Source organism: Chiloscyllium plagiosum, chromosome 28 (genome assembly GCF_004010195.1).
Source record: "Chiloscyllium plagiosum isolate BGI_BamShark_2017 chromosome 28, ASM401019v2, whole genome shotgun sequence".
NCBI lineage: Eukaryota > Metazoa > Chordata > Chondrichthyes > Orectolobiformes > Hemiscylliidae > Chiloscyllium > Chiloscyllium plagiosum.
In genome coordinates, this window is record NC_057737.1 from 44,946,651 (window position 1) to 44,974,580 (window position 27,930).

The 27,930-nt window shown below is 39.8% G+C and overlaps 1 protein-coding gene across 2 annotated transcripts in view; it reads right to left on the bottom strand.

Moving 5' to 3' along the window:
- The window catches only part of LOC122564161 (linker for activation of T-cells family member 2-like), a 75,101-nt gene extending 48,330 nt beyond the window's left edge, over window positions 1–26,771 (bottom strand). The window contains exons 1-2 of one of the 2 annotated variants that reach the window (XM_043718807.1): window positions 25,724–25,914; window positions 11,449–11,547 (exon numbers count right to left, since the gene is read on the bottom strand). In XM_043718807.1, coding sequence (XP_043574742.1) covers window positions 11,449–11,547; window positions 25,724–25,850 — 226 coding nt within the window. In that variant the 5' untranslated portion in view covers window positions 25,851–25,914. Of the gene's footprint in view, window positions 1–11,448; window positions 11,548–25,723; window positions 25,915–26,245 lie in introns of those variants that run through there. The other variant, XM_043718808.1, reaches the window with a different exon arrangement.
- Between the last annotated feature and the right edge of the window lie 1,159 nt (window positions 26,772–27,930).

Sequence of the window (27,930 nt, forward strand, 5' to 3'; positions counted from 1 at the left end):
GTCAGGTGAATTGGCCATGCTAAATTGCCCATAGTGTTAGGTAAGGGGTAAATGTAGGGGTATGGGTGGGTTGCGCTTCGGTGGGGCGGTGTGGACTTGGTGGGCCGAAGGGCCTGTTTCCACACTGTAAGTAATCTAATCTAAAAAAAAACCTTCAAGAAAAATGGGAAGGAAAATGGGCAAGTTAAGAAAAGAACTAAGCAATATACGTATGTAAGTTCATAAATACTCGGAGAAAGAGAAGGATAAGCTGGGAATGATAGGAGAAGAATCCACAGGAGATACAAAAGGTGAACATCATTAGGTTTGCTGCCAACCAACATTTATCCCTCAACAATAACATCAAAATGGATCCGGTTTCTGAGATTTCCTGTGCGTAAAATACTTTTGTGTTTATCTAGATAGCAAAGGCTGTCTTTCAAAATTGATTTTCTAGTTGCAAAACACTTCGGGCATCACAAGAACAGATAAGGTAATGGTATATAAATATGCAAATGCAAGTCTTCCTCAAATTACTACATGAACAAATAATACAAGATCACAGAACTACCAAATGTGGCAAGAGCACACTTTAAGCTGAACAATGGAGCACTGGATAAATACTTCTTTTGTAGTTATGGGTTAACATTTGTACTTTTGTAGCTCAGTTTCACCACATTTAAGAAATACTTCTTGTGCGATAGGTGACAGTCCCTCCTATTGTCCATAAACAGATTGCCCACAGTCAGCAAATAGAAAATATTCAGGCAGTAATTTATCAAATAATGTTTAACCCTATAGAAAATGATTTACATTTTGCCAAACTCCAAAAAAGGTTGTGCTAACACCAATTTCAACAATGAAGGGAATAGCACAAAAAATTGGCACAATGGGACATAACATCAATGAAATTCAACAAAACATCAGTTAGGGTTCAGCTCACATGAATGTTAGACAGGTGGGGAGGGGACAGTAGAAAATGTCAGCACTGGCTGATAGTGAAATATTCTCACGATGTAAACTACACAGGAAGTGAATAAGGGCTCGCTCCATTTGTGGTCACTGCTTGGTGGTCAGATTAATCTGCTAACGCAGTACAATCTGAATGCAGTTATTATTATAAAGGAAGATGGGAAATTGGAGCAGCAATAAGTCATTCAGACAATCAGCCTGATTCACCATCAAACCAGATCTGAACTTCTATTACAGCGCCACTTTCCCCCACACTCCCTAAATCCCTTAATATCCTCATTGGAAGGATTTACATCTAGCGGCCTCTCATCTCGAATATACACAATGACTGAGCCTCCGCATGTTCCACCATATAACGGAATTCATTGCATAACTTCTTCTCTAAAGGCTTCCCCTACTATGCACACCACCACACCCCTCCTCCACTATCTCTTCTCTTCCTCATTTCCATCTACTGGTTCCATTGCCTACTTATTACCTTGTTTTTTGCTCCCTATTACCTTTATTGACACAGGAATCTTCCACTCCACATTTCATTTTAGCTTCTTCCTGGAAATGCTTTAAAAAAAAAGTATCTTGTTCTGCTCTCATTATCTATCTGAATCTTTCATTGTCCTCATGGTGGTTTAAGATTCATCATTTGGATTCTTTGCATGTTTGGCAGAAACTAGTCTGTGCAGGTACAGGAACACATACACAACCTTACTCTATTATGTATCTACATCTTCCAATGCTTCATCCAGTGGCCTGGCACAAGAAGCAGCAGCAATGCTTCCAATTTTGTTGAGAAATTCTCAGCAAAGGTCTACCACTCCCTTCCTCTAACTTTATTTCAGCAAGTGAGGAATGGTGAACATTTCAAGAAATATTGAAATCTCTTAACATTGTACTGAGAAGTTGAAACTCAACAGGATATATCTGCAACTAAATGAGAATAGTTTAAGAGTAGTATTAAAATTAAGAGACATTCAAGAACACTAAGAAGAATTATAATCCTGAGAACAGGCTGATTTTTAGAATAAACCACTTAAAAATTGATAAAGAGGGAGAAAGATAGAATGAGAGTAAAGTGGTAAGAAATAAAAGCAGTTATGACATTTTCGCAGGTATGTAAATAAAGGGCAGTCGGGGGAAAAGCAAACCTAGTTCCCTTAAAGGTAGTGACAGGAGAAATTATAATGGGGGTGATGACAGAAATCAAACAAATGTTTTGTAGTTGTCTACAGTTAAAAGGTCAGAAATAGGAAGTGTCCGAAGAATTTAAAGTAATTTACATAATCAAAGAAAAATGTATAACAAAAGTTTTGAACCTATATCTGAGGCTTTGGAATGAGGTTGCTGCAGAGGTTGTGGAAGTAATGGTTTGGATCCTTCAGAATTTCTTAGATTCTGAAATGGTAACAATGAGTTAATGTACCCATCCAAGAAAGGAGGAAACAAAAAGAACAGGGCGATAAAGAACAATTTAATCATGTGGAAATGGTGGAATGCATTTTGTGAAAACGTCTTTCTCAGGGCATTGAGGGTGACCCACACTTGTCACCCTTCCCTAAACGCCCTTGTGTAGGTTAAGTGCTGTAATGGAGTAAGTTCCAGAGGTTTGACCTGATGCAAGTGATGGAACAGAAATATAGTTCCAAGACAGGATGGTGTGGGACTTGGAAAGGAACTTGCAAGCTTTGGTATTCCCATGCAGCTGCACCCCTTGTTCGTTAAGATGGTAGAGGTTGAAACTTTATTGCTGGAACAGCACAGCAGGTCAGGCAGCATCCAGGGAACAGGAGATTCGACGTTTCGGGCACAGGCCCTTCTTCAGGAATGAGCAGAGAGTGTTCAGCAGGAGAAGATAAAAGGTAGGGAGGAGGGACTTGGAGGAGGGGAGTTGGAAATGTGATAGGTGGAAAGAGGTCAAGGTGAGGGTGATAGGTCGGAGTAGGATGGAGGCGGAGAGGTCAACAAGAAGACTGCAGGTCAGGAAGGCGACGTGGTCGACGGTGCCCTCCACCGCATCTCCTCCACTTCCAACTCCCCTCCTCCAAGTCCCTCCTCCCTACCTTTTATCTTCTCCTGCTGAACACTCTCTGCTCATTCCTGAAGAAGGGCCTGTGCCCGAAACGTCGAATCTCCTGTTCCCTGGATGCTGCCTGACCTGCTGTGCTGTTCCAGCAATAAAGTTTCAACTTTGATCTCCAGCATCTGCAGACCTCACTTTCTCCTCGAAGATGGTAGAGGTCACAAGTTTGAAAGTTGGTGTCAATGGAGAGTCGATGAGTTGCTTCAGTAGATAGGTCTTGTATAGTAATACACACTGACAGCACAAGTCTGAAGGTGGAGGAGGAGGAAATGAATATTCAAGTTGGTCAATGGGATGCCAATCAAGTGAGCTGTTGTGTCCTGAATATTGTCAATCATCTTGACAGACAAGACTGGAGCTGTAGTTATCCGTGCAGGCAGAGTGTATTCCAACATACTTCAAAATTGTACCTGAAAGACATGGACTGTGGACTCAAGAGGTGAGTTACTCACCATAAAATCCCCAATCTCTGGCCTCCTCTTCTGGCTTCAGTATTTATGTGACGGTCCAGTTCAGTTTCAGGTATGGATAGAGGATTGGTTGTGGGACAGAAAGCAAATCAGAAATAAATGAGTCAATTTCAAGTTGACAGTCTGAACTGCCTCAAGGATCAGCGCTTGTGCCTCAGTTAGTTTACAATCTAAATTATTGAATGAGACAAAGGTACAAAGGTGATATATTTGAGTTTGACACTACAAAGCTGTGTGGAAAAAAATAAGCTGCATTAATAATAAAAATGTGCAAAAGAATATTGACAGGTTAAGTGTGTATGTGAGAAGACAGTAGGTAAAGTATAATATGGGAAAATGTGAGGCTCACCATTTGGATGGGAAGACTAAAAAAATTTAAATGAGAACTATTTTGATTGATTTGCAATGATGTGGCTCACAAAGTTAGCATGCAGAGATAGCAAGCCGTTAGGAAGGCAAATGGATACATGAACTCTATTATAAACAAAGAGTAAGGAAGTCCCACTGCAGTTGTAAAGGGTTTTTACAAGGCCATAGCTGGAGTACTGTGTGCAGTTTTGGTCTTGGTATCTATTGAACAATGTGGAAATGGGATAGTGAAGCTTCACTAAATTAATTCCGTGAGAAAATGCAGAGTAGAATGAGCACACTTCTTTCCACTTCAGAAAGACAGGTGATCTCACTGAAACATAAAATTCTGAGAGGCCTTGATTAACTGATGCTGAGTTTCTTTGAACTGGAAAATCTTGAATTAGTGAGTATTGTTTCAGGATGAGGGATCAATAGCTTGAGAGTCTTTAGAATTCTCTACTTCAGTTGTTGAGCACATTTAAAAGGAGATCAATGGACGTTTCTACATTAGCAAAATCAGAGGATAAGAGATTTGGCAAGGAAGTGGAATTAAGATCGAAGATCAACCATGAACAAGCCTAAGGCATCATACAGCCTACGTCTGCTCCTGTTTCTCTTGTTCAGGTTCTACGCAAGTTTATTACATGATAGTGTCTGTCGAATTACAATTCGTTGTATGATTGATATTAAGGCTTAGATGGAGACTTAGATGGTGGGTCGGTCCCCTTTGAGATTCAGAGCTGTCCTCCCACTCAAGTTGTTATTATGCCAACGTACCAGGGGTAGCTTAGTACTCTGCTCAACATTAAACCTTTCTGTAACAAATACCTTGTAAAGCAATTGACAGCAATCTGATAAATTAGAAAAAGTTTTGCTCTGGAGGTATCTGCTACAAGATGACATCCAACCATGTAATTTATGGCATTAGGTAACTGTAGAGCATAAGCCGGAAGTAATAAATGTGCAAATATCACCAACATAATGATCAGAGCTGGGTGACAGTTGATGTATTTAAAATCTTTATTCTGGCCTTGCATTTGGTTCTATTAACCTTTAGCATGCACTCACGTGGGCGTGCCCAGACTCCGTGGACTGCCTACGAGTTTATTCATGTCAACAGCCTTTCCTGTCTCAGTGAATTTTTACATACTGCAGATGTTGTCGATTTTTGTCTGTTTGACTGAACAAGAAAAGGGGTATGACCAACCAAAAAGCACCCTTAAGCTTATGACTGTCCCCTTCATAATCTTTACAATCAGGACAGAGCAGGAATAAGGTACAAAATGGGAGCAGGATAGAAAGTGGAGTGAATTAAGTGCAGGGAAAATAACTTAGAAATAAGAGTAAAGAACTTGCATTTATGCAGCACCATTCAGGTTCTCAAGATGTCATAAAGTGCTTTCTACCAATTAGTACAAGTGCGGTTCACTCAAGTAGTCAGAGTTGCTATGGTAAGATGGACTTTTACATACAGGTTGTGCCTTTGGAGCTGTGGGTAGTTATGGTAGAGGTTCTAATGTTCTGTTCTGTCACATGGCTGCTGCCAGCCAATGGATTGGCCACATTATGAGCACATCATAGTTGGCCATAAAATTATGGAGCGGGACTTGACATGGTGCTCCCAACTCTCACAGAGAGCTGATACAGGCAGTCTAAATTAGAGTGGTGCTGGAAAAGCACAGCAGTTCAAGCACCATCTGAGGAGCAGTAAAATCGACATTTCAGGCAAAAGCCCTTCATCATTCAGAAATGGTCTTGTGATGCTGATACAGGCAACATCACAAGACCATTTCTGAAGTATAGTTGCAGTTCCAATGTCAGGAAATGTAGCGATCAAGTTGTGCGCAACACACTCCCACAACTACTGGAGAAGTAAATGACCAGGCCTGTTTTACTGTAATATTAAACTTTGTGTAAATATCACAATGCAGCTACTGAAAACAGGAAACTAGTCAGCTCAGGGAAACTTTTCTGCAACTGCTGGGAATCTAATGGCACAATCTGAGAGAAAGTAAAATATTCTACAACACTACAATTATCTCTGCGTGTGGATTTGTTCATATTTCATCAAAATTCCTGGTTCCAATTGTAAAAATAGTTCAAACTTTAGCCTACAAGTTGGCATTCTCCAGTTCATCATAAACTATTAACCTCTATTTGCTCCAGATGGAATTAATGACAAACACAATTTAAAAATAATCATGGAGAAATATCATGCAAAGAAACTGAGTGGAAAGCCCAGAAAGGAAGTCTGCTACACCTCCTTTCTGAAGATCAACACTCGATTTCTGTCAAAACAGCAACTTCTTTCATCTGTACAGAAAGGGGCAGGAGGTAAACGGGATCACCACCATCACATTTCTTATTCAGTCACACATACATTCAATGTGTACGTATATCAACACTACATCATTGTTGGTGTCAAAATTTTGGAACTACCAACATCACAGCAGTATAACAGCACATTCCTCACACTTGCTGCAATTGAAGAGAATAAGCACCCACTGCCAACTTCGAGAGCAATGAGGCATTGCCAGAGATGCCAACATTCACAGAATTAATTGAAAATGCATAATGAAAGAATTTGCACCTATATATTGTCTCTACACCTTAAGACATCTGACAACGCATTGAGGTAAAATCTTCATTCTTCTACAGGAAGTGTAGCAATGAATTCATGAAAATCAAGATCCCAAAAATAAAAAAAGTCAATGACTAGTTGTTGGTAGAGGGATAAATATTGGAGGGAGGGGAGTCTGTTTAGCTTGAATGGTTGGTTTGTGAAGCAGTGTGATGCTGACAGCATGTGTTCAACTCCTGTATGGCTGAGGTTACCATGGAGGACTCTCCTTATCAACCTCACCCCTCGCCTGAGGTATGGTGGCCCTCATGTTAAATAACCACAGTTGTCTCTTTCTAACAAGAGAACAGTTCTATGGTCTGGTTAGACTATTGTGACTTGGATGAAATATTGGAGGGAGTGTGCATTCTTAAATACTTTTACTTTCATCATTATATTATGTTTCTCCCACTGTTAAGGACTTCAGAACAAGCAAGAATAATAAAAAATGAAAACATCGAAGGCTTCACTGAAATTGAGTCAGGATCCAGCAGTGATAAATGTCTTCAAAAACGTCATAATAAAATACTATTGCTCTAAAAATGGAGATTTTCTGGTCAATTACTGAACTGTAAACAGAAATTTGCATTAAATAGCACTTTCAACACAGCAAAACAGTACAATGAACAACATAGGAGCGTAAGCAGTTATAAATTGACATGAAACTGAAGGAAGTCACATTGGCAGATAACTAAAGGTTTTGGGAAAGAGGCAAATTTTAAGGAGCCTCTTAAAGGAGAAGACGTATAAAGATTTTTGGAAGAGTACTCCAGTGCTTAGAACTTGTAAGTAAAGGCCAGGCACCAATTGTGGGGGAAAAGAAGTTAGATACGTACAAGAGGCCAAAAATAGTGATTGAGATTTCGGAGAGTTGAAGGTTAGAGAAGGTTGCAACGATAAAGAGAGGTGAGCTAATGGAGATATTTCAACATCACGAGGAAAGTTTCAAACTTTGGATCAGCAAGCCTGGGGGAAGGAGGCAGAGGGTTGTGGTAAAGGGGGGGGGGGGAAACATGTGAAAAAGATTGCTGCAAATTAGGAGATAGCTTTCTCTAAACTGCAACGAGATTTTAATTTAGAAGCAGGGTTAACGTTTCAAGTTGAGATGACCTTTTATCAGAACTGAGATGAAAGGTCAACATAACCTGAAACATTAACTGTTTTTCTCTCTCTCCACAGATACTGCCAGACTCATTGAGTATTTGCAGTATTTTGTTTTTTAATTCATTTTTCCAGCATCCAGAGTAAGTTCATTATGCTTTCATGAAGGAGGTCTAGTTGTTGCAAATGAATGATGCAGTTTCCATAAATAGCCAAAATTCTTAAGCTCTTTGTGCAGTGTTTTTAAGTTTTGAAAAATGAGGGCACTGGGATCTAAGGTCTCCTAAATTAAATCCCATATTTTCACATGCAGGTATCAAACATACAGTGAAATAGGCAGTTCCAGTTAGAAGACAAAATAGAGTGTTAAAATTTCAAAACATTTTGTTGAAAAGTATCAATGACTTTTATGTCATACATTTACACAGAATATTTAAGAGGAGTTTCTGCAAATATCCTTGAAATAACAAAGTATTTGAAGGAAAGTAGCAAATAATGAATTGTCAAAAATTACAATACTATTTCATGTGATAACGTTAGCAGTTGGACAGCAATGGATTATCGGCAGTGATCAGTTTCAATCTTAGTGATTAACAATTTGCTCATGGTTGTTCCTGGAGTTTGTAACTCCACCGTTTTTGAATGTAAAGCCCTCAATGTATCATTCCAAAGTTGGATTAGAAAAGTATTGGTGACAGTCACATATCATAAGAGGTAGAGTTGGGTGGCATCGTGTTGCAAGTTTCTCAAAAGGCCACAAAGTGTAGAGGTTTTATCCTTCCCGTGAACTTCCAAAAATGTTGTGAAACTATTTTGAAGAACGGATGGCCTTGGGCAATATTATTCCCTTAGTCTAGACTTTAAAGGCAAGTTATTTGGTTGTTATCATATTGCTACAAATCACCTGCAGTGCTTCAAACATTATAACAATGCCCACTCTTGATGTGTTGGAGGGTAGTGGGGAAGCAAGGGAGTATCCACACATTCAAACTTTGCACCAAATTTGTAAAGGAAGCAACAATTAACCATACAGTCCTGAGGCTAATACAGTTCAGGTTCCCGACATACCTCTGATCCACCCCACCAACGTGTTCATGTTTTGTGTCAACTTTCAACAAAACAGTCTGCAGTGCCCAGTCTAAGTTTCACAACGACATAGCTCAAACCTTACCCAACATCTGAAAGCGAAGTCAAACTTGCTGTCTGCTAACTGAAGCTAACTGAAATAGATCGATTCTCAGAACATATTTGATGACACTGTTGTATTTTGCTGTTGACTAAACCCATGAAGGTTTCATTAAAAATGTTAAACTGTTTGCAACATGTCATTTTTATTTCACTTTCCACATTGCATTATTTTTAGTCCTCCCACCTCTCAATCTTGATGACATTTATGATCTTGACCTACAAAAGATGGGATTTGAAGAGCATGGCAGAATCTTACCATAAAAAGGTTCATTCAGTAGTTTTATATTTCTATGGATTAACTTTTCAGGTATGCATTAAAAAGGCATAAATTACGTTGAGTCTATGTTAAAATCGTTGTGAATCCCTATGCATTGCTCACATACTACTTTATATTCTTATTTTTAATAGGGGATTCAGCGATTTAATGCTAGACTAATCATCTAGAAGCCTAGATTAGCATTCTGGAAACATAGGTTCAAATTCCACCATCGCAGCTGGTGGAATTTAAATTCTATTCATAAGTCTGGATAAGCGAACTGGGAAATAAGTTAATATTGGGGAAATTCCAAATTCAGGAATTTAAATTCAATTCATAAATCATGAATATAAAGCTAGGAGTAATGGTGACAACAAAACTACAATCTTCATAATAAGCAATATGGTTTGCTAATGTCCTTTTGGGAAGGAAATCTACTGTCTTTGCCAAGTCTGGCCTATATGTAACTCCAGATGCACAATAATGTGGTTGACTGTTAACTGCACTTTCAAATGCCAACTTAGATAACAGATAATTGGAATAGACAATAAATGCAGGTCTTGCCAGTGATGCCCAAATTCCATGGAAGAAAGAAATAAAATTACGTGGTACAGTCTGTTCTGCTGTATTGAGTGTTTCTTCAATGTAAATGGCTTTAACGCAGTTGAAAAATATAGACCATTATTTGGAGAACATGAACTTTTCTTATTTATACTGGCTATAATGCGATCCTGGCCCCATTAGTTTAAGTGATACAGCTATTGCACCATTTTCTTATAATGCAAAATCGCACGAGAACTGGACTATCGTGTTATATCAGAATCAACGGTATTTCACATGCTTTAAAAATTATAATGAATATTTAATGCTTGAGATCAAGAAGTGGGGGGGGTGGGAGAAAAAACAGGAGAGAGAACACAAGAAAAGTATGAAGCATAGTTTATTAAGCAACTGAGCTCGCTATTGGAACAAAGTGACAGGTGCCAATGCAGAAAACAACCTTGTGCAGAAAACTGTGGAGCAGAAACACAATAAAAAGGGAGGGAAGTGGTGGTCTAATAATGAATGTGAAATTGTAATCAATCCATAGAACATAGGAGCAGAAATTAGACCATTCAACCCATTGAGTCTGCTCCACCATTCAATCATGGCTGATAATTTTCTCAAATCCATTCTCTCACTTACTCCCCATAATCCTTTATGTTCTTGTCATTCAAGAACTTATCTATCTCTGTCTTAAATAAACTCAATGACGTGGCCTCCACAGCCCTCTGTGGCAGTGAATTCCATAGATTCACCACTCTCTAGTTAAAGACATTTCTCCTTATCTCCATTCCAAAAAGTCTTCCCTTTAATCTAAGACTGTGCCTTCAGGTCCTGGTCTGTCCTACAAATGGAAATACCTTCCCAACATCTATTCTGACCAGGCCACTCAACATTCTGTACGTTTCGATTAGATCCCCTCTTATCCTTCTAAACTCCATCGAATAGAGACCCAAGATCCTCAAACGTTCCTCATCTGTTAAGCTTTTCATTCCTGGGACCATTCTGTGAATCTCTCTGAACACACTCCAGGACTAGTACATCCTTCCTGAGATATGGGGCCCAAAACTGTGTACAATACTCCAAATGTGGTCTGACCAGACCCTTATAGAGCCTACTTTTATATTCAAGTCCTCAAAGTAAATGCCATCATTGCATTTGCCTTCCTAACTACTGACTCAACCTGCAAGTTTACCTTGAGAAAATACTGGACAAGACCTCCCAAGTCTCTTTGCACTTTAGACTTCTGAATTTTCTCCCCATTTAGAAAATAGTCCATGCCTCTATTCTTCCTACCAAAGTGCATGACCTCACACTTTCCCACGTTATAGTCCATCTGCCAGTTCTTTGCCCACTCTCCTAACCTGTCCATAACCTTCTGCACCCTCCCTACTTCCTCAATACTACCTGCCCCTCTACCTATCTTTGTTTCATCTGCAAACATAGCCACAATGCCCTTAGTTCCTTCATCCAGATCATTAATGTAGAAGTAATTCAGATTACTGAGCTAATGCTCTGGGGACACGGTTCAAATCCCACCACGGAAACTACTGGAATTTAAATTAATAAATCTGGAATTAAAGCTAATCTCAACAAAGGTGACATCAAACTGTTATTAATTGTCATTAAAGCCGATCAGGTTCACTAACGTCCTTCAGGAAAGGCAATTGCCATTCTTATCCAGTAGACTCAGTAATCTGGTTGACTCTTAAATGAAATAATCTCACAAGCCGCTCATTTCAACGGTAAGTATGGATAGGCAACAAATGCTGGCCTTACAGCCCACATCCCATGAAATAAATAAATAACCAAAGTGTTAATTGTCTGAATTTGAGAGTCTAACACACACCAAGACCACCAGACGTCATGTGGAACCAAGCAAATGGGTACTTACTGCGATTCCCAAATAGTCTACACCTGGAACAGAGCATTACAAGGATCGCAAGTGGAAGAACAGAGAAAACACCCAACCACAGCTCCGCTTGATTCATTCCTGCGTAAGGAGTTCAAAAGACACAACATTTATACAGAATTAAAAACACTGTTAAACAGTCACAATTTGTTAATAATTTTAATGTAGCCCTGTTTCTACACTATTATTTTAAGCACTCACTGTCAAGATTTCTAGTTAAGAAAATAGTTCCTGCTTCATGCCTGGTCACAAGTTAATTACACAAAGGAAAGTCATTCATCCAGGAAGATTCTTCTCCCTTTCAATTAATTCTTAAATGATTTCAAGCTTCCCACTTCCACTTCCCTATCTAGGAGCTAATAGCATATATTAAACAAATAATGTTAAAAATACATTGGACTTAATATGTTACAATTTCCTTGGATATTCCAACCCCAACTATTTTCAAATTTCGTGTTATTTTTAAACCCACCATTGGCTACCTTGCACAATTCTAAGAAACCAGTCATTTTTTAATCAAACTGATGGACCCCAAGTGGTTTCAGATTTTTCTTATCAGTCAGTCTCTGACAGCCTCATGGCTCTTCTTATTTTGAACTTCGGCTATCGGAGTTGACACTGTGCTCAAGGTGTGGTCTGACCACAGCCCTTGATCATACTTCCTCTGAACAGTATTCTGCTTATAATTGGATATTTCTATCAGCTTTGTTAATTGCTACTCTGCGTTGATACTTTGTCTAAAACTTTGAAGTTAAGTTTCATGTGGTTCTTTCAACAAAAATTGTGCCATTTATTTTGAATAGATCTGACATGCCTTTCTCATTATTTCTGTCAAGTCCTTCTCTCCCCAGATTCATTCCTCAATTCTCATTTATAAGCTTGGTTTTCCTGCTGATGTAGTTCAATTGAAATTTGCCTTTCATTCTAATTCTTTAGCCTTCATATTGTCACTGTACTTGAGATCTTTCATTATAGCACACTTTTTAATCATGCAATACACCCTCTACAATTTCATATGGGGTCAATCATAGACTTTATGAAAAATAATCACTACTAATATGAAACAATAAAAATCAGTAGGCCAAAATTCAATTTTTAAAACAATGACATTTTTAACACAGAAAACTGTTTCCAAATCACATTACTCAAATATGCGTAAGTATCAGACTTCCACTTGCAAGACTTCTGAGTACAATTGGAATACATCCAACTATAAAGATCAAAGGACTGAAGTGCAGGTGAATACAGCCAATTTACCAGACAATCTACCTTCTTGATCATTCATTCTTTCCACCTTTGGCAGCATAGCTGTAATGTGAACCAGCTACAAGATTCTCTGCTGCAAGTCGTCATGGCTTCTTTGACAGAATCTCCTAGTTCCCCTATAAAAGGAACACCATCACCTCCAAGTTCCCCTATAAAAGTCATAGAACATCCCAATTTACAACTACAACACCACTGTTTCATTGGTGTTTGGCCGAAATGTCAGAACTCCCTCCCTAACACCATACTGGATGGACCTAAACCAAATTAATCACAGGATCCCCAGGTTAGCATAATCTCTGAATTAGGGGTTGCATATTGAAATCAAAGATAAATTGGAATTACTTCTCTCAGACAGTAGTGGAATCTGTGGAATTCGTTATGATTAGATTACATTACAGTATGGAAACAGGCCCTTCGGCCCAACAAGTCCACACCGACCCGCCGAAGCGCAACCCACCCATACCCATACATTTAGCCCTAACCTAACACTACGGGCAATTTAGCATGGCCAATTCACCTAACCTGCACATCTTTGTGACAATGGGAGGAAACCGGAGCACCCGGAGGAAACCTACGCAGACACGGGGAGAACGTGCAAACTCCACACAAAGAGTCACCTGAGGCGGGAATTGAACCCGGGTCTCTGGCCCTGTGAGGCAGCAGTGCTAACCACTGTGCCACCGTGCCGCCCATGCCCACAGAGAACTGTTGAGACTAGGTCTTTAAGTTAACTCTAGACAGATTTTAATCAGTAAGGGAATCAGGAATGATGGTGCAAAGGCAGGTAGGTGAAGTTGAGGGTTAGATGATCAGCAATGCTCTTACTGAATGGCACAGCAAAGTTGATAAGCTGAATAGCCTTCATCTGCTCCTACGTTTTACGGTCTTACATTGGCTCAGCACGACCTTCTCAAGGATGCCTAGGGATATGCAATAAACTCTAGCCTTACTAATAACGATCACTTTGCAAGATTGAAATTTTAATATGAATGTGACTAAGTACCTCAAGCCTGATTCGCTATTCACTCAGATGATAGCTGATTTATATGCCAAGCCCATTTATCCATCTCTGCACCTTATTCAGGTAGGACTTAAACTTCTGTACATTTCTTTAAGTCTATCCATTGTTGACAACTCTTAGGACTTCTTTTAGAGTATTAAACATCTCCACTAGCTGGGAAGACTGCATAGTGAGTAAAAGTTTCCATACTTAGTTAGCTACGGAAGAAGAGACATTAGGGGATCTCCCTGGAACATGACCAAATCAACTGTTTGGAAGACAGATGTCAGATGAAACATAATGTAGAGAGAGACAAACATTTGGGAGGATTACAAAGGAAATTGATAATGAATGGGAAAACTTTTAAAAGAGAAACTTAGGAGCTCTGACACACATCTTTAAGAAGAAAGGTGTGCATTTATACAACACGTTTCATAACCAACAGACTTCTCAGAGCATTTTACAACCATGAAGAATTTTTCAAACATAGCCACTGTTGCCACATAGCTAGCACGAGCAAGCTGATAAAATGCTTGCGAAATTGAAAGCTTCTGTTTTAACCCAACATCTCTGATGTGAATGGAGTAGGCTTGTGTCTATGAAGTGCAAAATTTGGCAGGGTTACACTGAACTCAGGGCTATAGGTTTCCGAAATAAAAGTATTAAGCAGTAAAATTTAGGAAATGCTACACGAAGTATTTGTTAAAACTGTAGTCCGAATGCTGCGAGCAGTTTGTAAACCCTGCTTTAGTAAAGATGAGAAGGTCCAAAATTGATTCAGAAAAATGTTATCAACCGTGAGAAACTATATTTATGTGGAGACAAAAAAATTATGTTTTCTTTTAATAAAACAATCAAGCTTAAGATGAAAATTGATAAAATATTAAGACAGGTTTTGATAAAGTGAATGGAGAAATAATTTTTATTTAGTTAGCAAAAAGCAGTGACATGTTAAGATAATTAGAATGAAGAATGAGGGAGTAGATTTTGGAATCAGAATCCTAAACAGTTTTTGAAAGGGAGAGTAAATGATTAAATAATGAAAAGAGAAGAGTAAAATGTAGGGAAAGAACAAGGAAAATGGACTAAATGGACAGCACTTCCAGAGACCTAACATCTGAAATGGGCTGAAGCCCCCTTCCATATTGTAACGTTAATGACTCAATATGGTTCTGGTCTGCTTCCTGCCAGCAATTATGATCACCCAAACCCTCTTCTCCCTCCCTTCTACAGAGACTACAGCAGTTCAACGCAGCAGCTCACCACCACTTCTCAAAGGGTGATGAATGCTAGCTTAGCCAGCAGGAGCCACATTCTGTGATTGGGTGAATAAATAATCCCCAAACAAACCCCCAAGCCAAGCTTCTGACCTTATCTTCCATTCACAAACTAGTTTTCAGAAACTGATTTCGTAAATATTCGTGGTCTTTTTTTTAAATGTGTAAGATATTTATAGCACTGTAGAGAAAAAAAACATTGTAACCATTTCAACTCCATGCTGTTCTAAACACTTCATTAAAAATTTAATTAGTGATTCTCCCAAACACACCCATTCCACGATGATGGCCATATTTTTGTTTCTTTAATGTTTCATGGGATGTGGACAACACTGGCAATGTCAGAATTTATTACCCATCCCTAATTTATTCCCTACCCATCTTTATTTTTCTTGGAGCGTTAAAGGCTGAGGGGTGACCTTATTGAGTTTCATAAAATCATGAAGGGCATGGATAGAGTAAATAGACAAGGTCTTTTCCCCAGGTTGGGGGCAGGGGGTCCAAAACTAGATGGCATAGGTGCAAGGTGAGGGGGTAATATTGAAAAGAGATCTAAGAGACAACTTTTTCACACAGAGGGTGGTGCATGTATGGAAATAGAAAATGCATGAGGAAGTGTTGGAGGTTGGTACAATTATAACATTCAAAAGGCATCCGGATGGGGATATAAATAGGAAAGGTTTACAAGGATATGGGCCAATTGCTGACAAATAAGACTAGATTTATTTAGGATATCTGGTCGGCACGGACGAGTTAGACAAAAGGTCTATTTCCGCATTGTATATCATTCTGACTAATTTCACTTGAACTGAATAGCTTGGTCACCATTTTAGACAGCCTTTACAAGTCAACCACATTGCTGTGGGTCTGGCCCAGACCAGGTCTAAAAGAACCTCAGTAAGCAAAAAAGGTTTTTACTACAATCCATGGTCACCATTACTGAGACTAGTTTTCAATTCAATTTCAATTATTGATTGAATTGAAATTCCGTAAGTGGGATTTGAACACATGTCTCTGGTATTAGGTTGGATTACTGTCCAGTGACATTACTACTATATTACCAGCACCCCATATCTCATGTTCTCCTCCAGGGCACCATTTTCCATCTCCCAAAAATTTACATGGCTGTGCAAGTGAAGGGAGAGGGTGGGCATATGGTTATGTCCAGTCATGATGCTTCAGTCTTCAAATGTGAGGCATGTTTGATGAATCTGATGATCTTTCCTCAGGTTTGGTGCATTGTTTACATCATAGAAACAGAATCATTACAGTGCAGAGAGGCTTTTCAACCTATTATGGCTGTACTAGTTCCATTACCTAGTGTCAATCACCTGCCTTTTCCCTATGTCCCTGCACAATATTTCTATCCAAATAACCATTCAATATCCTCCTGAATGACTTAACTGAACCTGCTTCTACCACATTCCACCCTGTGTGAAAAAGATATTCTCTCACATCACTCTTGCTTCATTAGCACATCACTTCAAATCTATGCCCTCTTGCTCTTTATTCTTTTACGAGTGAAACAACTTATCCCTATGTACTCCATCCAGTCTGCTCATGACTTTGAAAATCTCTTAATGAATCTCTTCCCAGCATTCTTCTCTTCAAAGAAAACAGTTCCAACTTCTTCAATATACCTTCATAACTGAAGTTTCTCATTTCTCGAACCATTCTAGTAAATCGCTTTTGTATTCTTTCCAATGCATTCACATCTTTCCGAGAATGTGACACCCACAACCATATATGATACTCCAGCTGAGGTCTAACAAGTGTCTTGTACAAGTACAACATCACCTCCTTGCTCCTGTATTCTATTCCTAATAATAAAGCTGAAAGTGCTGCATGCTTTATTAACTACTTTGTCTACCCGCCATCTTCAATGATCTGTGCACATATATACCCAGGTCCCTCTGCTTCTGTACGACATTTAGAATTTTACTCCCTATTTTATATTGAAAGATGATGTTCTTCTGAATAAAATGCATCATCTCACACTTCTCTACACTGAATTTCATTTGACACCACTCTACCCACTGAACCAACTTGTTAATGCACTTTTGGTTATTGCACGTAGTACAGAAAATGGTCAATTGATTCATTTAGCCTGTAATTTACATGCACAGTGTGATTTTTACACATCCATAACAAGGCAATAGACAGAACAGATTTTGTTTCTTTAGCCAGAGGGTTTGTTTTGGGGAGTGTAAGTGTGGTCGACAAGGCTAGCAATGTCACCCATCCCAACTATTCCTTGAACTGAGTAGGTCGGCCATTTCAGAGAGCAGTTAAAAATTAACCACATTGTTGTGGATCTGGAGTGACAGTCAGATCAGGTAAGGATGACAGATGTCCTTCCCTAAAATACATCAGCAAACCACTTAGGTTTTTACAAAAAAAAAATCAGCAATTTTTCCATGGCCATGATTACTGAAACTAATCATCGATTCCCGATTTTATTAATTGCATTTAAATTCCACCAACTGCCATGGTGGGAATTGAACCCATGCCCCTTGAGTATTAGCCCATTGATGTCAGCACAATGCCACCCTAAATGAGTAACAGGTGATAAACAATTTGCTTGATTTCTAATTGGCCATTGTGATGCAATATGTCACAAGAATGGACATGTCAGGCAGCTAATGTTGGGAGTAAGGGAGCAGAACAATGGCATACAACATGGTCAACCTCTCAGGATACATCCAAAATTGACTATGCAATCTCTAGGCCTGTGTCTTAAACCACCTTGTTGACACTTGTTACTTAATGAATTTACTGTGGATTATTTAGGGGAGGGAATGTTCCTATATAGCAAACCTATATTGAAAAATTAATTTTCTCATCAACTAACAATTCACGTTTTGTCTCTCAATTGGGCAGCATGGTGGCTCAGTGCTCAACACTGCTGCCTCACGGCACAAGGGACCCAGGTTCAACTCCAGCCTCAGGTGACTGTGCGAGTTTGGACACGTTCTCCTTGTGTCTATGTGTGTTTCCTCCAGGTGCTCCAGTTTCCTCCCACAGCCCAAAGATGTGCAGGTTAGGTGGATTGGCCATGTTAAATTGCCCATTGTGTCCAGGGATGTGCAGTCTCGGTGGCTTGGCCATGGTACGTATATGGTTACAGGAATAGGGCAGGTGGATGGGTCTGAATGGGGTGCTCTTCAGAGGGTCAGTGTGGACTCGATGGGCCAAATAGCCTGCTTCCAGATTGTAAGGATTCTGTGATTCTATGAATGCTGTAACTTTGAGCACCATAACTTGCTCAAAGAGAACGTTGTTCCACTATAGACTACACATAAAAAGGAGGGCAAAATGATTCAAAAGAAACATAAATTACATACTCACATTTACTGACCTTAGCTATGAACTCAATAAATATCTAGGAACCATCAGTCACTGCACAAGAAAATAAAGTGTAAAACATGGAAATGACGGTACTTAGCTGAACTGGAGTTCCATCTTAAGGCATGTAAGACAAGCTTGGACTAGAACTGTCATTTCCACGTTTTACTGTATTTTCCTTCTAAATGCTGGAATCATGGACTTTGTCACAATTATTCTAAGCATTAACGGGCATGTAAAATGCCAGTTGAACAGGAAGAGCTCACCTTGCACATTGTAACTGAAATCATATCTTAAAGAAATTTTAGAGCGCCAGAATGGTTTGCTGTTTTGAAAGTGAGACAAAGTTTAAGTTGTTGATGACTTTGAGAAACAAACTACACCAAATCATGCACAACCCCCATTCTCTGATTAGGCTCCGTACACCATGTATTAATCTCATGCATAGCAAGGGAGTGTGCAATCTTACAATCAAAATTAGGACCCTTGCAGTGTAGTTGTAGTGTCCCTACATCTAAGCCAGGTTCAAGTCCTAGCTGCTCCAGAGGTACATAATAATATCTCTGAAGAAAATGATCAGAAAATATTTAAAATCAAAACTAGGTGACAAGTGAAGTCACTGAGTACTTTTATTCCAGATAATGGGTACAAAAAAAACCAGAATCGGTGGTGGGCAAGTTGCTGGTGGGAATCCTGAGGGACAGGATATACATGTATTTGGAAAGGCCAGGACTGATTTGGGATAGTCAACATGATTTTGTGCGTGGGAAATCATGTCTCACAAACTTGATTGAGTTTTTTGAAGAAGTAACAAAGAGAATTGATGAGGCCAGAGTAGTGGACATGATCTATATGGACTTCAGTAAGGCATACGACAAGGTTCCCCATGGGAGACTGGTTAGCAACGTTAGATCTCATAGAATACAGGGAGAACTAGCCATTTGGATACAGAACTGGCGCAAAGGGAGATGACAGAGGGTGGTGGTGGAGGGTTGTTTTTCAGATTGGAGGCCTGTGACCAGTGGAGTGCCACAAGGATTGGTACTGGGTCCACTACTTTTTGTCATTTATATAATTTATTTGGATGCGAGCATAAGAGATATAGTTAGTAAGTCTGCAGATGATACCAAAATTGAAGGCGTAGTGAACAGTGAAGAAAGTTACCTCAGATTACAACGGGATCTTGATCAGATAGGCCAATGGACTGAGGAGTGGCAGATGGAGTTTAATTTAGATAAATGCGAGGTGATGCATTTTGGGAAAGCAAATCTTAGCAGGACTTATACACTTAATGGTAAGGTCCTGGGGAGTGTTGCTGAACAAAGAGATCTTGGAGTGAAGGTTCATAGCTGTTTGAAAGAAGTAGCAGGTAGGTAGGATAGTGAGGAAGGCATTTGGTATGCTTTCCTTTATTGGTCAGAGTATTGAGTACAGAAGTTGGGAGGTCATGTTGCAGCTATACAGGACATTGGTTGGCCACTTTTGGAATATTGCATGCAATTCTTGTCTCCTTCCTATCGGAAGGATGTTGTGAAACTTGAAAGGGTTCAGAAAATATTTACAAGTACGTTGCCAAGGTTTGAGGATTTGAGCTATAGGGAGAGGTTGAACAGGCTGGGGCTGTTTTCCCTGAAGTGTCGGAGGCTGAGGGGTGACCTTTTAGATATGTATAAAATCATGAGGAGCATGGATAGGATAAATAGACAAAGTCTTTTCCCTGGGGTGGGGGAGCCCAAAACTAGAGGGCATAGGTTTAGGGTGAGAGAGGAAAGATATAAAAGAGACCTCAGGGGCAACCTTTTCATGCAGAAAGTGGTGCGTGTATGGAATGAGCTGCCAGAGGAACTGGTGGAGGCTGGTACAATTGCAACATTTAAAAGGTTTTGTCTTAATTCATTCATGGGATGTGGGTGTCACTGGCTAAGCCAACATTTAATGTCCATCCCTAATTGCTCAGAGGGCAGTTAAGAGTCAACCACACTGATGTGGGTCAGGGGTCACATGTTGATCAGCTAAGGTAAGGATGGCAGTTTTTTCCCCAAAGGACATTAGTGAACCAGATGGGTTTTTCCTGATAATCTTCATAAGATGGGTATATGAATAGGAAGGGTTTGGAGGGATATGGGGCAGGTGCTGGCAGGTGGGATTAGATTGGGTTGGGATATCTGGTTGGCATGGTCGAGTTTGACCGAAGGGTCTGTTTCCATGCTGTACATCTCTATGACTCTTTGACTCTATAACTCTTACCCAAGAGATTATGGATGTTGGATCAGTGGACAACTGTAAGCCAGTCACTTGGTCTAAGTAACCTTGAGTCCAAAAGCATTATACAGCATAGCACATTGCCTTTCAGGCCTTTATGTCTCTGTCAATTATTTAAAAGAACTAGTCACTCCCTTGCTTATTCCCCATAGCCTTGCAAATTGCTCTGTTTCAAGTATAGATCCAACTCTCTTTCCTAAGTTACGACAAAAACCCTTTTCACTGCATTCCTGACCACAGCAGCGTGTGGAAAATAATTTCCCCTATCTGCCCAGCTGGTACCTTTGTTAACGATCTTAAATCTGAGCCTTCTGATTATTGACCTTATTGCTGCTGGAAACAGTTTATTCTTATCCACAACCAATACCATCAAAATTTTGAATTCCTCTGTTGATTCTTCCTCTCTGTTACAAAGATTCTCTAGTCTCTCCAACAAACTGAAAAATCTGAAGTTTCACAAGTAACATCTAACTGGGGAGCTGTGGGAACGTCCACAATTTTGATTCGTTGCTCCAGCCTTACAAATGCACAGGATTTCAGATCTTTGCCCTTCCTGCTATGAAATGGTATATTTTTAATAAGTCTACTGTAATATAACAGTATCATTAAACTTCCTGGAACAAAACATTAATGATTTTAAAATATTGTTTGGTTTATCCTTAAACATATGCCACTGCCATAAGCAAATTAAGTGCTATCATGCGGTTGGGTACAATTTGGGGTTTTGCTGAAAATGTGTTGCTGGAAAAGCGCAGCAGGTCAGGCAGCATCCTGAAGAAGGGCTCATGCCCGAAACGTCGATTCTCCTGCTCCTTGGATGCTGCCTGACCTGCTGCGCTTTTCCAGCAACACATTTTCAGCTCTGATCTCCAGCATCTGCAGTCCTCACTTTCTCCTCTACAATTTGGTTTTGTCTTAATTCATTCATGGGATGTGGGCGTCACTGGCTAAGCCAACATTTAATGTCCATCCCTAATTGCTCAGAGGGCAGTTAAGAGTCAACCACACTGATGTGGGTCAGGGGTCACATGTTGATCAGCTAAGGTAAGGATGGCAGTTTTTTCCCTAAAGGACATTAGTGAACCAGATGGGTTTTTCCTGATAATCTTCATAAGATTCTTAATTTCAGATTATTTTTGAATTCAAATTCCACTACCTGCCATGGTGGGGTTCAACCCAGGTCCTCAGAATATTACCTGGATCTTTGGATTAATAATCTAGCGATAATAATACCAAGCCATCACCTCCCCCAAACTTTACTTGGGAAAAATAGGTGTCCAAAGTTCTTTCCCTCGGAGACCTTCTTCAGATTAATTCTGAATCTTCTGCAGACTAACTGACAGAGATCAATCGTTGTAGTAGTTGACAGCTCTATTATCAGTTTCCATCTGACCACCAGAATGGTAGACAGAAAACTAGATGGGCCGTGATCTTTGCAATCTAACAATTGCTATACTCATAGTGTAACTTCTCTCGTTGTTGCTTGCTGTACAAAACAAAAATTGCCAAGACTAGCGAACTTCAAACTAATTTATGATAGGGGCATCATTTGGGCCTCTTCACACCTTCTCCTAATTATCCCTACATGATACTTCCCTCTTGAATGGTAAGAATGAACTGGTGGGTCTGCTTCATAGTGAAAGCTTTAGAATAGTGATAGCTTGTTATTCTACATTATCTCTTTCATTAGCACCTCATTGGAAATAATCTGCATTATCACTTTAACTACTTATCTTTAAGAGGATGTAACAAAACAACGACAGCCAACAAAGCTGTTATCTTCACTCCCAATTTATGAAGGAAGCTACCAACCCAACAAGCAATGCAAAAGGATAAAGAGGATAAATTCAGGGCACTGCCAACACTAGTGTGGAGGGTGGCATGACACAAGGGGTGGGAAACGTTTGGCAACAGACGCCATCGAGCTCCTGACTTGTTCTCCACAGTGCCTCGGTGATTATAGGGCAGAGATAACAAGACTATGCGCTGAGGGATGCACGAAAGCTTGGGGAAACTGCCGCCAAGGCGCAGTGAGGAAAGACCACTGTCTGAGGTCTTCCTGCTGAAGGTAAATGGAGGTCCAGTCAGCTATCAGTCCCTGCCAGTGCCTCAGATATGTGTAAATATTAGTACTATATATGTAATAGAGGTTTTGGGTTTTTTTTCGATAGAGTCAGTCCAATATTTAGCTTACTACTTTTGTGATAATGTGTACATATTACATACAAAGTTTTTTTTATGATTACAGTATATTTTTGAAATTAAAAAAAATCTCAGGGCAGAATTAAGCAGATGCCCTATAGGATCCATGCATAAATCCATTCTTGTTCTTAAGCTCAGCAAAATTTCCAAAAGCAAGAATAAAACACAATAGGAATACTGACCTTCCATTTTTTTCCTGAAGCATTTAGGGTACAAGAGCCTCTTGCTAGACAAACAATACCCAAAAGTTCCAAATTCAAACTCTACCATTTAAAATAGCAGAATTCAGTTCAATTACACCAATAATTTGTCAACGGTACCAAAAATGGACCATAAAGATTGTACAGTCACAGTCAATATCCAAATTGTTCAATAGTACATTTCAGGGAAGAAAGAATGAACAGGAGTAAGATATCAAATCCTCAAGCTGTTTACAAGCAGAAGTATCAATCTTATGTGTTCCCCTTAATGTTTTGGAAACGCTGATCAAATTGATGCTTAATCTAAATTCCCAGGAATGCAATAACAGTTTATAAAATCTTAAATCATAAATTAACATTTTATTTCAAATGTCACTGAGTAAATCCACACTGCTTGCAGATCAAAACCAATATATCTGTCCTAAGCTTTGGTGTCCAGAACTGCTTGCAGTACTCCGGATGTGGCCTAATCAGGAAGGCATAACTACCTTCTCAAAAGCTCACTCTTTAGATATCAAGATTCTATTCCTTGACTATTTTCTCAAAGCATTTATAACTTTTTAATGATCATGGGCCCCCAGGGTCTCTTTGGATGTCCATTGTACCCAACTTTTCACCATTAATAAAATGCTCCTTTTTAGGTCCAATATAAATAACTACATTTACCAACATTTAAATCCATTTGCCACAGTTTCGACATTCTGTTAAAATTACAAATTTCCACTATTTACAATACCCCTTAACTTTGTTTCATTGGCAAACTTGAATCTGTGGCTTTCTAATCCATTATCCAAGTCATTAATAAATAGTGAAACGTTTACTGCACAGATCCTTGCGGGACACCACAAAGCACATCCTGCCAATGACAGGGACTACTTCATTGTCTCTACTGGTTCCTATAGTTCAGGCAAATTCCCAATTAGCTCAACAACTTTCCTTCAGTTCTGTGAGTTTTAACATCAGCTATAGAGCCTCTGTGAGGACCTTTATCAAATGCCTCTTGCAAATTCCAATTAATGACTTTCATAGACGCTGCCCGGTCCATTACATCAATCAGCCTTGTCACTCATCTTAATTACAGACACAGGTTATTTCCTCAGCAATAAATGTCAGGCCAACTGGTCTAGAATTCCTTTTCTCTCCCTTTCAAATTGTTTAGAATCCTGTTACCCTTACCTGGTCTGCTCGATGTCTGACTTCGGTCTCATCCTACAGAAATGATTCAATGTCTTTATCGTGCATAGGAACTGGGCAATAAACATTGGTTTGCTGTGCCACCCACATTGAGAACCATCTTTAAAAATCTGTTGCCTTGTATATTTCTTTCATTTCATTTACAGGAAATTAGTTCTTGGGAAACTTATCCAATCTTACCACATGACTGTCAACCAGAGGCATTATTTCCAAACTGTTTTCAATATGCACTGATAGCATTCTGAGAGGGGTGTTGGGGAGGACGTGGGGCTTGAGGCAGTGTTGCAGACTCTGAAGAACTTAACTGGGACAACGTAAACAATATGCAAGAAATGAGTGCAATGTTTCCAACATTTATTTGCGTTAGGAAGAACATGTGGGGATAGGAGGGGAAATGAGGGATGGCTCAACCATTATCTAATTGAATGGTAGAACAAAACAATATCTGTTGCAATTTGGCTTTGTTGACTAGAATCACTTTCTCTTAATTACAGGAGTCATTTTGGGGTGGATGATGGCATAGAGGTAATGCCATTAGATGAGTAATCTCGAGGCCATGCCTAGTCTTTTGAGGATGCAGCTTCAAATCCCACCAATGTGGAATTTAAAATTCAGTTTGTAAAATTTAGACCCAATGAAGGTGGCCTTGAAGGTATCAATGATCAAGCAGCATCTGGTTCACTTTGGAGAAGGAAATCTGCCATGCTTACCAGGCTGGCCTGTGTGTGATTCCAAATTCACAGCAATAACGTAGTTGACTGTTCTCTGAAATAGTAAAGCAAGCCCCTCAGTTCAAGGGCATTTACGAATGGACAATGAATGCTGGCTTTTCCAGTGATGCCTACGTCAAGAAGATTTTTTTTTGTTTAAAATCAAAAGTAACTAGAAATGAGACGTGATCGAAAAGAGAGAGACTGCTCAGATGCTAAAAGGCTGTTATGTGATACACTTGAGACGGCCGTGAACTGCAAACAAAGTACAACTTCTAAATGATCATTTTCAAGAACTGTTTCTAAAATGTTTTAGTGATTTTTTTTAAAACATCTGAATCAGTGGGAGACCAACCCTCAACTTTCACATGTATCGAAGCCTGAAACGGCATCAAAATATCCTTTCTCGACGTCCGTAAACAATACTCTTTTAAAAGTATTTCTACCTTGGTGGGCTCTGCCGAGTTCTATGGACGCCAGGAACACCTTAAAGACAATGACGGACTAGAGTTTAACATAAGAGCTCCGTTCTATCGCTTTCAGACTGCAGCAAACCTGGGTCTACTGCTGCTAAACAATCCAGCGAACACAACTCCAGAAAAAGGAGCATGTGGGATCACAGTATCCCCGGGTCAACTTCACCACTCAAAACCAGAGAGGCAGGCCAACGGAGTCTGCCTGCAACCCCATTTATATGTTTAACATGAAATTTCCAAGGTTCTCAGCAAGTATTTTCTATGTTTAAATAAATCTATACATCTCATAGCCTGATTCTGTTCCTCGCTCGCCCTGAAATCCCACCTGCGGTTGTGGTAAAATGCAGAGTTACTGAAAAGGTCCTTCCCAGACAGCTCCCCGAATATACAGGGGTTATGCTAAGGAGAAACAGACAGTCTCTGGTCATTGAATCATCCCTTTCCAAAACCATCCAGCATTAGGATTAGGGTCTGAATCGAATTCACTTGAAATTCGATCTTGACGGATGAAACAGTTTATCACAATTACAAACTCGGCCGGTGCAATTAGGAAGTTGCAGAGTTTGGACCCTTTGACAGACATATACTCTGTGCCCTCACACAGGCACGCATAAGATTTTAAATCGTGAATTACTTATTTCACTGGGCGGGTTTCTACTTTAAACATTACATTAATTAGCTTATTTAGAAGTCACCCAAGATTCAAGTGTTCTCTTCTTTGAAATTAATAACCATTTTTAATAACTATTCAATGCAGTAATCTGCTCTGCAGAAGTACGGGAATATGTTTTGAGGAGCTGGAGATGGGAAAGAGAGCAGCTCTCTGCCTCAGGAGGTTAGTCCTTACCGGTTGCAAACTCAGGGACTCCTTTCACGGGTTTTCATCGTGTCTCCGAGCTGGGGGTGGCAGGCTTAATGTGAAGGGCAAACTAATTAACGGTTCCGAGCTACCGTTTCCGCTGTTTAACAGGAATCTAGCACCACATCCGCCCGTTGTGCTTTGAGTCTCAGTCAATCTCGAGTCCTTGCGGACTCGACATAAACCATGACTGACTCTGAACTGGGCTTACCAACCCGCCAGGAGTCTCCAGGGATTCATCTGCTGGACTTTAAAAAAAAATACTTGCCCGTATTTATCTAAAAATATAGACTGGAGGTGGGGGGAGGCTGTTGATCCTTGTCGGGTCACTTAAGAATCTGTTTGCTTCCAATTAACCATGGAAGTCAGATCTATGGTTAAGCTGAATACATTGGATCACCAGGAGTGTAGGTTGGGAGGAAAGCGTTTCAGAAACAGCATTTCCTCATAAGCTTTGCACCAAACAGGTCAGAGTCAGGGTGCCATAGTCTCCAAACGATGCTTGGGACAAGGAGGCAGGTCCCCAACCCACCCTAGCCCGAACAGGGTTTCAAACTTGTGCGATTGGAGCAATCTGATATACACCCTTTCCTCCCAGGGGAGTCAGGGTGACAGCTATTTTCATGTGCATGTTTTAGCTTGCAGCAATCGGTAGTGACGGTTGTGAGAACCCTCGCTGATTATTCATTATTTTTATTCCTTTGTCAATTTTTGCTTGGAGGCCTGAAGTGGGAATTATGAGCTGAAGATGCCTTTGGGCTTTGGGAAACAGCCTGTGGTAAAAGACAGCGGTCAAGCAAGATTTTCTTTGTAAATTCAGGCCTGGACTTAATTGCAGGCTTGTTCTTGATTAAAAGGGTTCAATTGGTCACAGCAGCCTGGAAAGAGCATTGTGTTTAAACAGACAGAAGTTGGCTACTAATGAGGTCAGTACTTGGGAACTGGTTTCCGTATGACTGGAAGAGATATATGTTCAAGCAGAAAGCAGATGATGAATGGTAATTGAGGTGTCAGGAAAAGACGATCAGTCTATCAGGGTGGGGTCAGAGTGTAAGTTTTTTTTTAAATTGTGTTTTCTGTAAGAAGGTAGTCAGTTCTGCTATAACACGATATTTCTGTTTTCATGCAATCCTGTGTTATAAGAAAATCGTGTAATAGCAGCACCATATAAACTAATGGGGCTGAAATCACGTAACTAATGGGGCTGAAAGCTTTAAAACTTTGTGCTTTAGAAACAGTGTCCCAATTCATCAATCATGTTGTAGTGAAACATGTGTTTTAGCAGAACTGTGTAGTGGACAGTGAAGAAAGTTATCTAAGGTTACAAAGAAATCTTGATCGACTGGGTCAATGGGCTGAGAATTGGCAGATGGAATTTAATTTGGATAAATGTGAGCTATTGCATTTTGGTAAAACAAACAAGGGTGGCATTTATACACTTAGAAATAGGGCCTTGGGTAGTGTTGTAGAATAGAGAGACTTAAGGGTTCAGGTATAAAATTCTTTGAAGTTTGCCGAGAAGATCACCAGAGTCCTTCTTCCCTCCATACAGACATTTATTCCACACGCTGCATCCGAAAGGCTAAGAACATTGTAGAAGACCCCACACAGCCCTCACTCAAACTCTTCTCCCTCAAACCATCAAGCTCCTTAACACAGTATGATTAGACTCT